The sequence below is a fragment of the Xiphophorus couchianus genome, chromosome 24 (genome assembly GCF_001444195.1).
Source record: "Xiphophorus couchianus chromosome 24, X_couchianus-1.0, whole genome shotgun sequence".
NCBI classification, from domain to species: Eukaryota; Metazoa; Chordata; class Actinopteri; order Cyprinodontiformes; family Poeciliidae; genus Xiphophorus; species Xiphophorus couchianus.
This window is the reverse complement of record NC_040251.1, coordinates 6,031,156-6,044,915: the sequence shown is the minus strand read 5'-3', so window position 1 is coordinate 6,044,915 and position 13,760 is coordinate 6,031,156. Positions and strand designations below refer to the sequence as shown.

General features: G+C 38.3%; 1 protein-coding gene and 2 long non-coding RNA genes across 4 annotated transcripts; 1 reads left to right on the top strand and 2 right to left on the bottom strand.

Annotated features, from left to right (window-relative positions):
- Window positions 1-1,355: 1,355 nt before the first annotated feature.
- Window positions 1,356-2,251, bottom strand: LOC114141115 (uncharacterized). Its single transcript, XR_003594771.1, has 2 exons — window positions 2,086-2,251; window positions 1,356-1,427 (listed from the first exon to the last, which is right to left on the bottom strand). It is a non-coding gene; the product is annotated as an uncharacterized LOC114141115 (long non-coding RNA).
- Window positions 2,252-2,479: 228 nt separating this feature from the next.
- Window positions 2,480-6,311, bottom strand: LOC114141117 (uncharacterized). 2 transcript variants are annotated; one of them, XR_003594774.1, is made up of 4 exons: window positions 6,193-6,311; window positions 3,490-3,595; window positions 2,676-2,745; window positions 2,480-2,561 (listed from the first exon to the last, which is right to left on the bottom strand). It is a non-coding gene; the product is annotated as an uncharacterized LOC114141117 (long non-coding RNA). The 2 variants fall into 2 exon arrangements; XR_003594773.1 differs by having other exon boundaries at window positions 2,520-2,745; window positions 6,193-6,310.
- Window positions 6,312-8,373: 2,062 nt separating this feature from the next.
- On the top strand, window positions 8,374-8,905 carry LOC114141114 (lithostathine-like). The gene has a single exon (XM_028011561.1). The coding sequence runs from the start codon at window positions 8,474-8,476 to the stop codon at window positions 8,801-8,803; it is 330 nt and encodes a 109-aa protein (XP_027867362.1). The 5' UTR covers window positions 8,374-8,473; the 3' UTR covers window positions 8,804-8,905.
- The last annotated feature ends 4,855 nt before the right edge of the window (window positions 8,906-13,760 follow it).

The window sequence follows — 13,760 nt, the reverse complement described above, 5'->3', positions numbered from 1 at the left end:
AGATGGCGGTCATGAACAAGATGGTCTACACTTCTTACAGCTACGTATGACGGTTTTCACTTCCTCTGGAGTCACAGCAGAAACAGGAAGCAGATCCTGGAGAAAATATGCAAAAACGCCATCAATGTTACTACAGAGAAATGTTTCTGTCAGGATGAGATTCACCAAAATACAGACAAACCACCGGGAGCCAGGGCAGAACAAAACACATCAAACCAAGAAAAATCCAGCAGCGAAGAAACAGAGAAAAGTTTAAATACTGATGAACTGAGAGGACAGGAAATAAATCTATTAAATAATAACTAGAGCTAATTAAACTAGAGTAACAAGGACTAAGAAATAAACAATGAACTAGACTCAAGAACTGAACTAAAGTAAAACTAGACTGGTCTAATGAAAGAAAGACTAAAGAACCCAGAAAAATCAAACTAGAATGAAATGATCAAAACACCAAAAACATTCCAACATGATCACCTTCAGAGAGAGAAAGATTTGATTTTTAACACCACATTTATTTTTCAATAAAAATACATTTTGACAGCATTTAGTTCATTCTTTCATGCAAACATTGAATTGAAAACCAGCTTTCTATCAACCACAGAACATATAACATTATTAAAACACCACAAAGAGAAAAAATACATCAAGTTATTCATCAATGAAAAGAACATAAATTCTGCTTTTACTCTGTTTTACCATCAGAATAAACATCCTGTCGACTTTTTCCCCCGAAACACCATTTAGTTTATTTCTTCTACTAATATAAATGGAAAATTTCGCCTGTCCAATAAGAAAATTTAACAAATTCCATTTACTAGATTCCTTTTTTGTATAACCTGCACCGAATATAAACGCTACTTCAGACCAATAGACACCACATTTTTTAAAAACATCACTGTTAGACCTTTTATTGTAATTTTACAGTAACTTACTGGCAACACTGTTGCCAGCAAGTTACTGTAATTACCATTCTACAGTACCTTTACTGTTATATTTCACAGTTAATTTTTACTGTGAGTGTGCTTTACAGTTATAACTGCTTTACTGTAAATGTAGTTTATAGTATAATACAGTAATTGTATTTTATAGTAAAGCTGGTCTACTGTAAACTTGTTTCACAACATAATGTCAGGTTTACTGTAAATTAAAGTTTACATTTTTTAAGATAAGAATATTTTACCATAAACCGAAAAATTTCATAAAAGAAATTTTAGTCCAAGTACTGTGAATAACAACAGGTATTTATTTTCAGCAGATTTGTAGAAATAAAATCCATTTACATATTCGCAATGTCATAAAGAACAATGTCACAATACAATATAATGTGCTATAAAACAACAAAACCATAGAACACATTTCCTACATCAGAAGAACTTTTATTCCATTCGTCAAACAAAATCAGTGGGATCCATCTTGTGGAAGCTGAACTGTAAAGAATAAGACAGACAATGTGGGAGGTCATGAGAGGGTCAGGAAGTTATCTACATTTTCAAATCGACAGGAAGGTTGACAAATTAAGCTGAAGTGACAATGTTCACATGCATAAAATCTTTGTCATAAAGCAGCATTAAGTTGATCATTTGTTTAAAAAAAAATCAATTGGACTGAAGTGATAATAGAAGCTGCATAAAGAATGAGCAGGACTGGCTTCACTTCAGGTTTTTGGATTGTTTATGGCAAAAGCAGTCAGTCAGTCTTCAGTAATTCAAAAGATTGCGTACTATAAATGTCCCCAAGGGGACGATGAAGTACAACAATCTTTTTAGTCATTTTGTTGGTGCTGACGGATTACTGCAAAGGTGTGTCTAGTAAACTGAAAACTGCATAGTATAAAAATACACCACACTTAAACGACTACACACTTATACATTTCTGTGATTTATTAAGAGATGCAGCGACATCCACTTTTTACCACGGACACAGAAAAGATGCAGGCTACTCTAAAGGGCTATTGTGTAGGAATCACATGGCATTTATAAATAATCATTAAAATCAGATTAAAAAGGCTAAAGTAAAGTCAGAGCATGCAAGATAGGAGGAAAAGACAACAAAATAATAAACATTTACATTTGGTAAAATACTTACCTAGTTGGAAGTCCTCCATTCAAATTCAGCAAGTTGTTGGAAGAAGGTGGTGATCTGGGAGTTGACACTGACTACTTTCCTCTTGACAAGACTTCCCGTCTTGCGGCTTGTACCGACTTTGGCTGTGCATTTGGTACCAACATCTGGATTGATCCTCACAAAGAATCTTTTAACAGAAATAAAATATATTAATTGTATTTTTTAATGAAGACGTACAATACAGCAATCAGCTATGGTTCTTCACCATAAGTCAAACTGTCATTAAATTTAATTCATAAATGGCTTGGTGTAGAGTACTTGCCGTTGTATCATCTCCAGCGTGGTGGATGCTGACTCCTGATACTCCAGATTGAAGACATAATATGACCCAAAAACGACAGCAAGGACGCTGGCAAAGTCATGTAGTTGGTCTGGCTGGAAAAATACCTTCTCCTCCATACTGACCATCCACTGGGTTGCAGACATCAAGCTATTTCCTAAAATAGACAAACCCTTGTCAGGCTAACGCTAGTGAGTAAAAGTACAGACTACCATAACAATTACATACATTGCTACAAAAAAATTATAGTGATGGAAAATATTCCTCTTACCAAGCATGATTACCCTTGGTGTAGTGGGCAAGGTCATTTCCATTTCAACAGACATCTTGGTGGAAGATACCTTTAAAACATAAAAGGAAAACTCTCTTAAATATGAATTACTGGTAGTAATTTATATTTAAAGGGCCAGTTCACCCAGATTACAACAGGTTTTTGAGAACCTCATTCCGGAGACTAGACTAGACTTTACCCCTACATCCTGCTACCACTCTGAAACAGCGGATGTGAATGACAGTTTGTGGGGCTAAATGCATTTTTTAAAGCATTACATTCCACAAGTGTTCAGTCTGACTTCTGCAATGGCGGTGACTCCTGTGCATGTGGGACCTGAATGCAGAAAATGTTCTGAAGGAAGCAGGACATTGCTCTATTCCACATGCAAACCGATAATTAGCTGTGTGTTGATGTTTCTTCACATGACTACAAAATTCTGTAAATTCTGAAGTACAAATGCTGCAGAATTTACACCTGTACATAGTTGCACCTGTTAGTACTGACTTAACTTTAAATTCACAGGAGCATGGTTTAAACATGTGAACAGTCCTTATATGTAACCAGGGTTGGAAATTAACTTTTTTTGTCCACCTGCCACTGTGGCTGAACCAACTCAAAAAATAACAGAAACTACTTTAATGTTTTTCACCTTTGTCCTCATTTACAGACTCTTGTACACTATGTTGGAGATGTAATGGTACTTTAGCAGGCTAACCAGCTGTAGCAAGCTCAAAGTTATAGATTAGGTTAGCTGCTCCTCTACATTTCCAGACTATTTTGTGGCTTCAAATATGTTTGAAGAGCTTTTTACCTGTTGTCTTGTCTTTTGAAGAGATGAAGCTATGTTAGCAGTCAGCAGGACAGAACTGCACAGAAACTTGGAGGGAAAAAGCTTGGGAGTTAAAACAAAAAGTCATCTGAAGAAAAGGAAAAACAAGAACAAAGTTAGAAATTCATCCTTGCTGACTGTCAAGAAAATCCGAGCTCATCCCACTTCCCCATGCTGGAGATTTTAGTTTAACAGTAATAATAAAGTTATCTTTAAAATGAATCACTCAAGTGACATCAAGGCCCAACATTAGACTTAAGTGTCAATAAAATAAATCTAGTTGTGTGTGTTGTTTTTGTCTCATGCAAACTTTGCTTTAATTCTACTTTTTTCTATCTAATCATAAGAAATCATAGTCAGTCAGAGAGATTCATGAAACAGGAAAAGCAGGTTTCCTGGAAAAAGAGGAAGTTTCCAGCCTGCAGATTTATAAAAATAGCTGAGACTATTTCTTAGTTTAAAGCATGAAAGTTTTAAAGAATGAAATCTAAACATTATTAGTAATTTGATAAGATTCAAAGTAAAATACTTATATTAATATTGGTTTAATTGTAATAATACTTACACTTACATTTGTGAGAACACTTACAAGAAAAACAAGTAACTGTAACTTTAGTAGTAAATAATTAGAATCATGTATTATTCTTGGTTTCTTTTCAGAAAAACATCTGTAATAACTCACATTAAGATTATAATAAATATAATTAATAAGTTATAGTTATAAAATTATAAATGAATGCTAAATCAGAGAAGCTAAAGAAAATAAATGTGATATAAATGTGATTTTGACATTGAACTTGAAATGGTGTAAAAGGTTGTAAAACTGCAATTAAACATCACTGATATGTTGGAGGTAGATGGTAGGTGAAAGGTGACAGGAAGGGAAAAAGGGGAACTAACAGGAGAGCAGAGATGATCAGCACCTTATATGGAAACAGGAGGTTGAGCAGCCCTGAGACATTGGCACAGACATCATGACATGATGTCTCTTAAGACAGTGACGGATATGAGATCATCTGTCTAAGCAGACAGATAAACCCTATATAAGGTGGGTGCAAAAGAGGAACCGTTCGTTGGATCCTCCGGGCAGCTTCGAGCCAAGATCGAGATGGACAAAGAACTCTGCAGCTGAAGAAGAGCCGGGGCCACGGAGCCGGAGACTGTCCTGCACATGGAGACCAACCCGTCTGACCCACAATCTGTGGCTTCGAATCGCACTTCTCTCATCGGCTGGGTTCAGACCCCAAAGACAAAGATGAAGACAAAGACAAGGAAGAAGAACTGGTGCCTTTTTTCCTGCCAGCACCAAGTCCTGTGTGACCTCAGCATCCATGCGGAGAGGAGGCTCATCAGACCTGCGGAGATCCTGGCCTTCGCCGATCAACATCTTCCTCCTGCTGCCACACCTTCTTCATCATCAAGCCAGGTCTGGGGTTCGAGGCGCCAAACTCCGTCCGTCTCTCTCTAAGGTTCCTTTTTTAGTACTCAGTATCAGCAGTAGGGAAAGATAGACTAGATGATTGATTTTACTTATTTGATTATTTCTGCTACTGAATTAAGCTGTACTGACCCTTGCAAAAATGCCTTACTAATAAAATATTTAGCATAAAGAAAATCTAAAGATGTTGTGGACATTCAGTTAATGAGTCACCTTAAAGTTCTTTGATGGTTGTAAAATAGCTGTGATGTTTGATTCTGGAGAGGAAGAGGTGGAAAATGTTTTTAGGTTGCTGGTAGCCCATATTTAAAACCTCATCCTTGGGACTCGCCCGAGTCACTAAAACCTACCTGGTTCAATAACAAATGCAAGTTGTAAAATAGAGAACGAGCGACCGTTAACAGGTGTGCTCTGTGAAACTAGTTGGTTGTAGGCTGCTCAGTCTGGCTAATTCACAGGGGGAAGAAGGGTGGGACACCTGGATGTAGGCCGTCAGATAACCAGGCGAATCGTTTCTCGAAACCAGCTTAAACAGAGTTTACTTCAGTTCTGGACAGGGTAAATCCCAGCAGATTTAGGAAACTCAACGGACCCGTTAGACGGAGAGCTGGTAGCACATCTCCCCTCTCAGAAGAGGAAGTACGAGAGTGAGAGAGTAGAGACAGAAAGGAGGGGGGGGGTGTTGCGCAACAACAAGCTAATCGTAGCTAATCTGCACTTTTAACATTTGCAAGGTCATGGTTTAAACAAATGAACAGTCATTAGATGTAAAAAAAAAAAAAAGAAAAGGGGGGGGGATCAATTATCAGTTAAGGTTATATTGTTCGACAAAGGATGTAACAACAATGCTAACAGACACTCAGCACTGAGCTCATCTCAACCCAAAGGCCCGAGGAAGATTAAGCGGCAAAAGTCAAGCTAAAACCTTCAACGGTAAAATTAGCACCTTAGCTAACGTTAACTCCGAACCAGCTCAAAAAATAACAACATCATATTTTCCTTTCTTTCACCTCATTTACAGACACGTAACTTATAACGTTGCAATATGCCAGTTATATAAAACACCAGAGTTAGTAACGTAAAGGTAACGTTATGTTACCAGGCTAACCAGCACAAACGAGCTCATGCTATCATGCTAAGTTATAGCATGATAGCATGATGCTATAAGCTACGTTAACTCCATCTAAAATGTACATTTCCAGACTAGGTTTTGGCTTCAAACAGTTTTCTAAGACGTGTTTTTTTACCTGTCTTGAAGAGCTGAAGCAGTGTGAGCCCACAGCACGGAGACAGAGCTGCACTTGGAGGGAAAAAGCTGGTTGGAAGCGAAGCCGCTTGATGACGTAGCTAGATAAACTGCATTAATGTTAGCTAGGATGTGAAAAAAACAAAAGTACATTCTCTCTTTCTGCCTTAAAAATATGTTAACCACTAAAGGAGTAAAAATACAGAAACAGGGAACCACGATGAAGCAGCTATGATGACCGTTAGACATCAAATATAATTCTTACTGTATATTATAAGTACAGTACCACTACTGTAATGTGTAAACAGTAAATTACTGCAAATTCAAAACATACAGTAAGTTACTGTAATACTATGTACTATACCCATAATGCAATGCAAATTACAGTAACTACTTGTAAAGATGTCTTATGGTAGTTTTACTGGGCATTTTGTGGTATTTAACTGTAGAAAATACAGCAAAGGATAACAGTGATCTTCTAACAAGAAAAACAATGGTGAAAGTCTTTTACACTCAAGAAACATGTGAAAAAGAGTTTCTACTTCTTCACAAAAAGGACAAAATTCATTTAAATCTTTTCTAAATTTAACTATAAAACTGTTAACACTTATAGCACCGTGCAAAATCCTCCACTGAAGGTCGCTTACCCTCTTACTCAAAGGGGGCTTATAAAAAACTCTCCATATTGGTTTCTGATTATCCCCGACTTTAAACCTGTCTCTCCAAACAGTATCAGTTCTTCCACTTAATTGTTTCTTATTCAATCCTTGAACAACCAGTTTATACAAACATTTTCCAATCAACATATCAACGTTTGGTCAAGTCCATTTCCGGCATTTTGCGCCAAAAGGCCAAAATGCCCGAATAAGACACAGAAATGTAACCAAAAACACGTAATCTAACTCCACAGTCACAATATTTAAAGAACAATATCCAAAAACCCCAATAAAGATAAAGAAAAACAAAGTTAGAAAATTCTCAGTCTCTCAGCCTCCACCAACTCCCAGCATGCAGTGCGAAACAAAGAAGAGACGATTCTCAGGAGTTTTGATTGTTATTCATAAAATCACAAAGAAAACAAAGAACCGGTTCTCTCTGCGTGAATCAGAACGTTCCTGTTGTTTCAGAGAGCCTGGATCGGACTGTATGATGACGTGGACAGCTGGCGCTGGTCCATGTCGGACTCTGGGTTCTACAGAACCGGAGAGGATTCGTTCAGGAAGTGGCAGAAAGGAGAGCCGAACAACTGGCAGAGCACCGAGCGCTGCGGCATGATGACCGCGGACGGCCTGTGGCAGGACGGGCCGTGTTCCTCCGCCCTGCGGCCCGTCTGCGCCGACATCACCGGTAGATCCGGTCACACTAAACACGGACGTTTCTGAGCTACAAAGATCAAAAATTCCTAGAAAAACCTAGAAATGTTCAAACTCAATAGGCTGAAAATTTGTAAGAAAAGTATTCAAATATTTTGTGATTCATTTCACAAAATGAATCACTTTCTTAATCACTTTCTTGAAAGTACTTGGACATTTCTGAGCTCAAAGGATCAAACATTTGCAAGAAAAACTCTGAAATTTTTAGACTAATCTCAGAAATTTTCTAGAAAAAAATGACAGCTTGATAAATTAAAAATTTGAAAGAAAAAAACTGAAATGTTGAGATTAATATAACTTTCTTCAGTGTTTGATTGGCTCTAGCGGCCTTTATCTGTAGTGAACTGAAAGAGGGGAAGACATGAGGCAAAGGTCACCAGGCGGGAATCGAACCTGTGACGTCCATGTGTGGGCTGCGCTTTACCCCCCAGCAACCTTTACATGTTTTATTAAAAATCAATCTGGAAATTTGGAAATACGAACTTTGAAAAGAAAAAAAAAAACTAATATATTTTTAGAATAATTTCAAATATTTTCTAGACAAAACTTGGATATTTTCTGAACTCATAATGCTGAAAATGTTTAGAGTTTCAAAATTTAAAAAAGGGCAACTTTTTGAGTTCAGAAATGTCCTAATTTTTCATAGAAATTTTCTGAGATTAATCTCAATATTTCTGAGTTTTATCACCAAGTTTTAAACGTTTTGAGCTCTGAAAATGTTCAGCATTTTGCTAGAAAATATGTGAAATTAATCTTCATTTCTGAGTGTTTGTTGTAGTTTTTTTCTACCTCCAAACTCGAACTTGAGTTTTTGTGTTTCTGCAGAAGGTCACATGTTTACTGGCTGCTGGATTCCTTGGTTCTGTGCTTTCAGGGCCCGGTGCGAGTTTCGTTCTGGTCCAGTCTGGGATGAACTGGACGGCGGCCCAGAGCTTCTGCAGGAAGCAGCACTCGGACTTGGCCAGCATCAGGAACGAGTCCGAAAACCAGCAGGTCCGGCAGCTGGTGCCGGTAGGAACCAAAGTCTGGACCGGACTGTACCGAGACGGCTGGAAGTGGTCGGCTGGGAGCCTCTTCTCCTTCAGCTACTGGAAGAGCACCGAGCCCAACAACAACAACAATGAGAATTGTGTGTTGGCGACGTTTGACGCTCTGGGGAAATGGGAGGACTGGTCATGTGACGTAAAGAAAGCCTTCATCTGCTCCACCAGTGAGTCTTCCTCAGCCTCTTCCTCCTGATCTCGCTGCCTGACGCTCATGAACCATTTTGCTGTCAAAGGTTTCGTTTTTCAGAAGGTTCTGTCTGTGAAGCTGGAGAAAACCTCCGGCCTGGATCTGAACTCTGCAGCAGCGATGGAAGAGCTGCTGACTCAGGTACATGGAGGTCTCACTTCCTACCAGCAGGTGGCGCTGCAGCGCCAACAAAATGTTGTTGATATTCTGCTGATGTAAATACAAACAAAAAAATCCGGTGTTTCCGTTACTTAGAAATGAAATGAAAAATCATGTTGGTTTTACCCTCCAACCACTTCCTGTTTTCTTCTTCATCTCCACCAGTAGTAACATCCGGTTGCTGATCATGTGACTTGTGAAGCTAAAAAAGTGTTTTTATTGAAATACAATCATTTCAAAATGCCTGAAAAATTACGTCAAAACTTCTTATTAAATTGGTTTGTTTCCATTAAAGCTGCAGTAACTTTTATAAAATGTTTATTTGTTAAATCTGTCAGCATGTTTGTTCTGTGAACAGATCGACATCCTCTCTGAGCTGCTACTACTGTCTGAAGAAATGAACCAAAAACAACCAATCAGAGCCAGCAGGCGGAGCTTGGCGCTGCCAATCAACCTCATGCTCCCACTGCTAAATCTGCTAATGGTGGAAAAACAACTTACTGCTACAGGAAAACCGTTAATCCACTGTCATTGGTGGCTATGCTAACTAGTCATAGCATTCATGACAAGCTATGCTAACTGCAGAGTAGCAGAGAACAAGGAAGGAAAAGCAGCACCACATGGATGGTGATTGACAGCAGTAAGCCCCGCCTCCTGGCTCTGATTGGTTGTTTTTAGTTAGTAATGGGAGAAGAAAGAGGAGATTTTTTTTCATAGATTATGTTTCATAACAAACGGTCAGAACATTATGACAGTTTCAACGTTCAGTTACATTCTGCAGCTTTAAGCATGTTTGTTTTCATAACTCTCATTTTGCAGCGTCATGGTGAATAGAAACGCAGCTGATGGATCCAGCTGGGAGTTTCAGTCAGAGGTTTTCCTCCTGCAGAGAGAACCTGAATATTAATCTGCATAAATGTGATCATTCTTCCTCCTCCAGCTGCTGCTGAAGCTGAAACAGGAAGGACTGGATGCAGACGTGAAGCTGAGCTGGAGGAAACAGTCGGACGGAAACGTTTTCCACAAACTGAAGGAGAAAAATCCGACGTCAGTCTGAGAGGATCTGCTGCTTTCTTTATGAAGTTAATAAGTCTGATTATATAATGTTCAGGCATTCAGCAATTATATTTATTATGTTCCTTTAGAATTAATAAAACGTTCATTCAGGCATTAAAAACATATTTAGTTCCTAGATGTTGGTTTGTTGTATTTATGATTAATTGGTAGATGGTGAGTCAGACCAGTGGAGCCAGTGAGAGAAACGATGATTTAATGATCGAAAAGCACAATAATCCAAAATCCAGGCAGCACAGAATGAGCAGAAGGCTAATAGCTCAATAGCAACTGGTCCAGCAACAGGGAGCGGGGGCAAACATCTGGACAAACATCTGGGCAAACATCTGGACAAACATCTGGGCAAACATCTGGACAAACATCTGGGCAAACATCTGGACAAACATCTGGGCAAACATCTGGACAAACATCTGGGCAAACATCTGGACAAACATCTGGACAAACATCTGCTGCGACACGACAGCAAGACAAGAAACACAGCTGGGATCAATCAAGAGATCAACACAGAGACTCAATAGACAGAAAAACTCAAATCCTCACAGAGCCTCTGATTCAGAAGAAAATCATGATTTCTCATGTTTATCACTATGTCTTATTTGCAGAGAAGCATAAATTATATTCAGATTGAACAGATCATTTCTCATTAATCCTCCTGCTGCTCCTATTTATGCTTCTTTAGTTTTTGACCTTTAGTTTCCACAAGTGACCACAAACTGGTTTGGACTTGACAAAGTTTCAGATTTGAAGAAGTGGAGAGGAATCCAGTCAGAAAAAGAAAACTAGCAAAGGAACTTCCTTAAAAAAAAAGGAAATTTGAAGATTTCATTTTGTGGGAACAAAATAAAAAGTCAGAAAATTCAACCACAGAAAACTTGTGGTTAATTTGTAGAGCTGAACAACTGAAACACGAAGCTGGATTTCAAGAACAGAATGAAAAACTTGAGCTTCGCCTCTTAAACATCATCAGTTGCATAAAACTGATCTCAGCTGATCAAAGAATCAAAATCATATTAACTCATTTTTACCTTAGTTTTAAAAAGCTTTACATTTTTGTTATTTTGATTACATTTATTCCAGTTTTGACATTTGATGTTATTTTTTCATACTTAATTTTAGAGACATAAAATATTTTATTCAATGTATTTATTTACTGGTAATACAATTATCATATTAAAGTTCTATAAACATTGTGGATATTTGGTTGTCTGTTGGCAGCATTGTGCTTCCTTATATTTTAGTTGCTGTTGTGAGACGTATGTTGATGCTACAAGTCAGAAGCTAGGTATCATTAGCATATTCAAAATAATAAAAAAAATTTTTAAAAAAGAAATCCAAATCTGGGTAGTTTTGTGTTTGCTGGGCGTTGCTTCAGTCTCTGGCACTTTGTGGGATTTTTTTAACTTTTTGTCTAAAGTTACTTTAAAAAAAACCCGATTATTACTACAGCATATTTCAGCAAGTTCACATTTTTTTGTGATGAAAGCATCAAACTGCAAAAAATAAAGAAGCATTACTCTGCATTAGTAATTAAGAAAAATGATTGAAAGTTGTAATATAGAATAAAGTTAATAATGTTCCAGTTATTAATCAAAGCAGCTCTAACCAGCTGGTTTTTAGTCTGGATTTAAAGGCCCTCAGTGTTTCCGCAGTTTTGCAGTTTTCTGGAGGTTTGTTACTGTCAGGACTCTGGGTCTTTCGGTTGCTTTTGCTTTTCATTTTATTTAGCTTCATGTTTTCATTCACTTTATTTAGAGATCCAAATCATGTGTGTTATTTTCTTTTGTAATTAAATTCTATTTCCTCTCCGCATCTTGAGGAGTCACCGCCGTTTCTGTGCGACAGCATCAGCAGCGACAGAAACAAACCATGGAGGAAAGAGGGAGATGCGCATTTTGTTGGAGGAAAAACAGGAACTATTTTGAGTTTCTGTCGCCAAGTTCAATTATTATAATCACACACCCAGTGAGGCCTCATCTGCCCATCACTAGATGTGACAATTTAATGAAACAAAGACAAAATCTGACTTACAAGACAGGAACACGGACACAGAAAAATGTCAGAAAATACAAAAAGCTGAAGACGCAAGCAGATATCAGGGAGAGTGACGAGGTTTGACAAGATAGCTAAACGGACTGGCAAGTCATGTTGGGTGTGATTGTGCTGTTGATAATAACCTTGGATCCATCCACGCTGATAATGCGATAGCTGTTGCGTGTGCTGTCGTAAAAATAAGAGACGGTGACGGCCTGCTTGCCGTCAGTGACAGAGACAGAGGAGCTTAAATACTGGGAGGAAGGGTGTGTAGTGGTAGTTTTGGACGCGTAGCACCGACAGATAGCAAACCTGTTACCAGGTTGATGAGCAAACTGAAAACAGGTGAGTGGTCAGAGCAGAAGCTAACCGAGGGGAGAAAGGAGAGAGAGAGAGGAACAGGAAGTAATTCTAGCACTAAAGAATAACTTAAACTTAAATAACTTAATGATACACTAGAACAGAAAATAACTAGAAACAAGAAAAACATAACTAGAATCACTAGGGAAGAACAAAAGTGAAAAACAGGGCAAACTAAAGAAACCTAAGGAACACCAAAATGACAAAAATAACAAAATTCCCAAACCAAACTCAAACAACCCCAGATCCCAACACCTTCAGCTGAAGCTTTTTATCTTCCTCCTTCCTGATTCTCTGATTTGGTTCCTCTGCAGTTTGTCCTCCAGGTTCTTCCTGTTCTTCTGTCTCTAATCTGGACTGTTGCTGCTTCTGTTCCCCGTCCCGTTCCCTAAAGGCTCTTTGGTTCCTTCAGGTCCCTGCTGATTCAGGGTTTGTCGTTCAGGAAGCTTCTCTCTGCTGCCGTCCACACAGAGCTTCATGTCCATCATGGCTCTGATGTCATTGTCAATGTCAAATTTATTTATATAGCACTTTAAACATAGATGTAGAACTGAACCAAAGTTCTGTACAAAAACAATAACAAAGTAAATTGATGAAAAGAAAAAGAGAAATAATACAAGAAAAAAAAAATCTATATATATTGTTAAAAATAATAACAGAAGAGCTACGGTATCAGGCCTCAATTCAATGCCTAAGAATAAAAATGAGGTTTAAGAAGCGATTTGAAATGATCCAGGCTGTGGGAAGATCTCATCTGGAAAGGTAGTATCAAGGAAGGATAATTTAATGTTAACTTTGGACAAAACGTTTGGCTCTTTCTTCCTTAAACTCCCGAGTCCTCAGCGAGTGGTGTGCAGCGAGAGTGAAACAACAACACTGCGCGTTGACGTCACAATATCACAGAGTTTAATCCCATACAAAGCTACAGAGAAACAGAGATATTCATTCATTACCTTGAGACAGGAAAAATAGAGAAAGAAAAAACAAAGAAAAAAAGCAAAGACGCGTCTTTGGAGATAGCTGCTGCAAAAAAGCAAAATAGTGGCAACTTTCTGAATTTTTAGTGCTGAGACCAAATTTTATACTAAGGGGGTGTTTTTTCTATTTAATATGTGCACTCAAGGCATTCCTCTAGTTGACCAACTGGAAACTCCCTTAGGCACTCAGAGAAACTTAGGAACTCCCCCTAATTTACGGCAAAGATCAAAGGGCCATCTGGTCTCTGGTAAAACAAGCGGGCCTCCTGACCCCTGTGGTTCCACGGCCATCCCGGGCACAGTAAAATCCTGAGATAAGACTTCACAGATACCTGTGAAATCTGAAGTCTCTTCCATTATCT

Excerpts from the sequence above, each read along its gene's own strand:
- LOC114141114 (XM_028011561.1), top strand. The coding sequence starts at position 8,474 with ATGAACTGGACGGCGGCCCAGAGCTTCTGCAGGAAGCAGCACTCGGAC.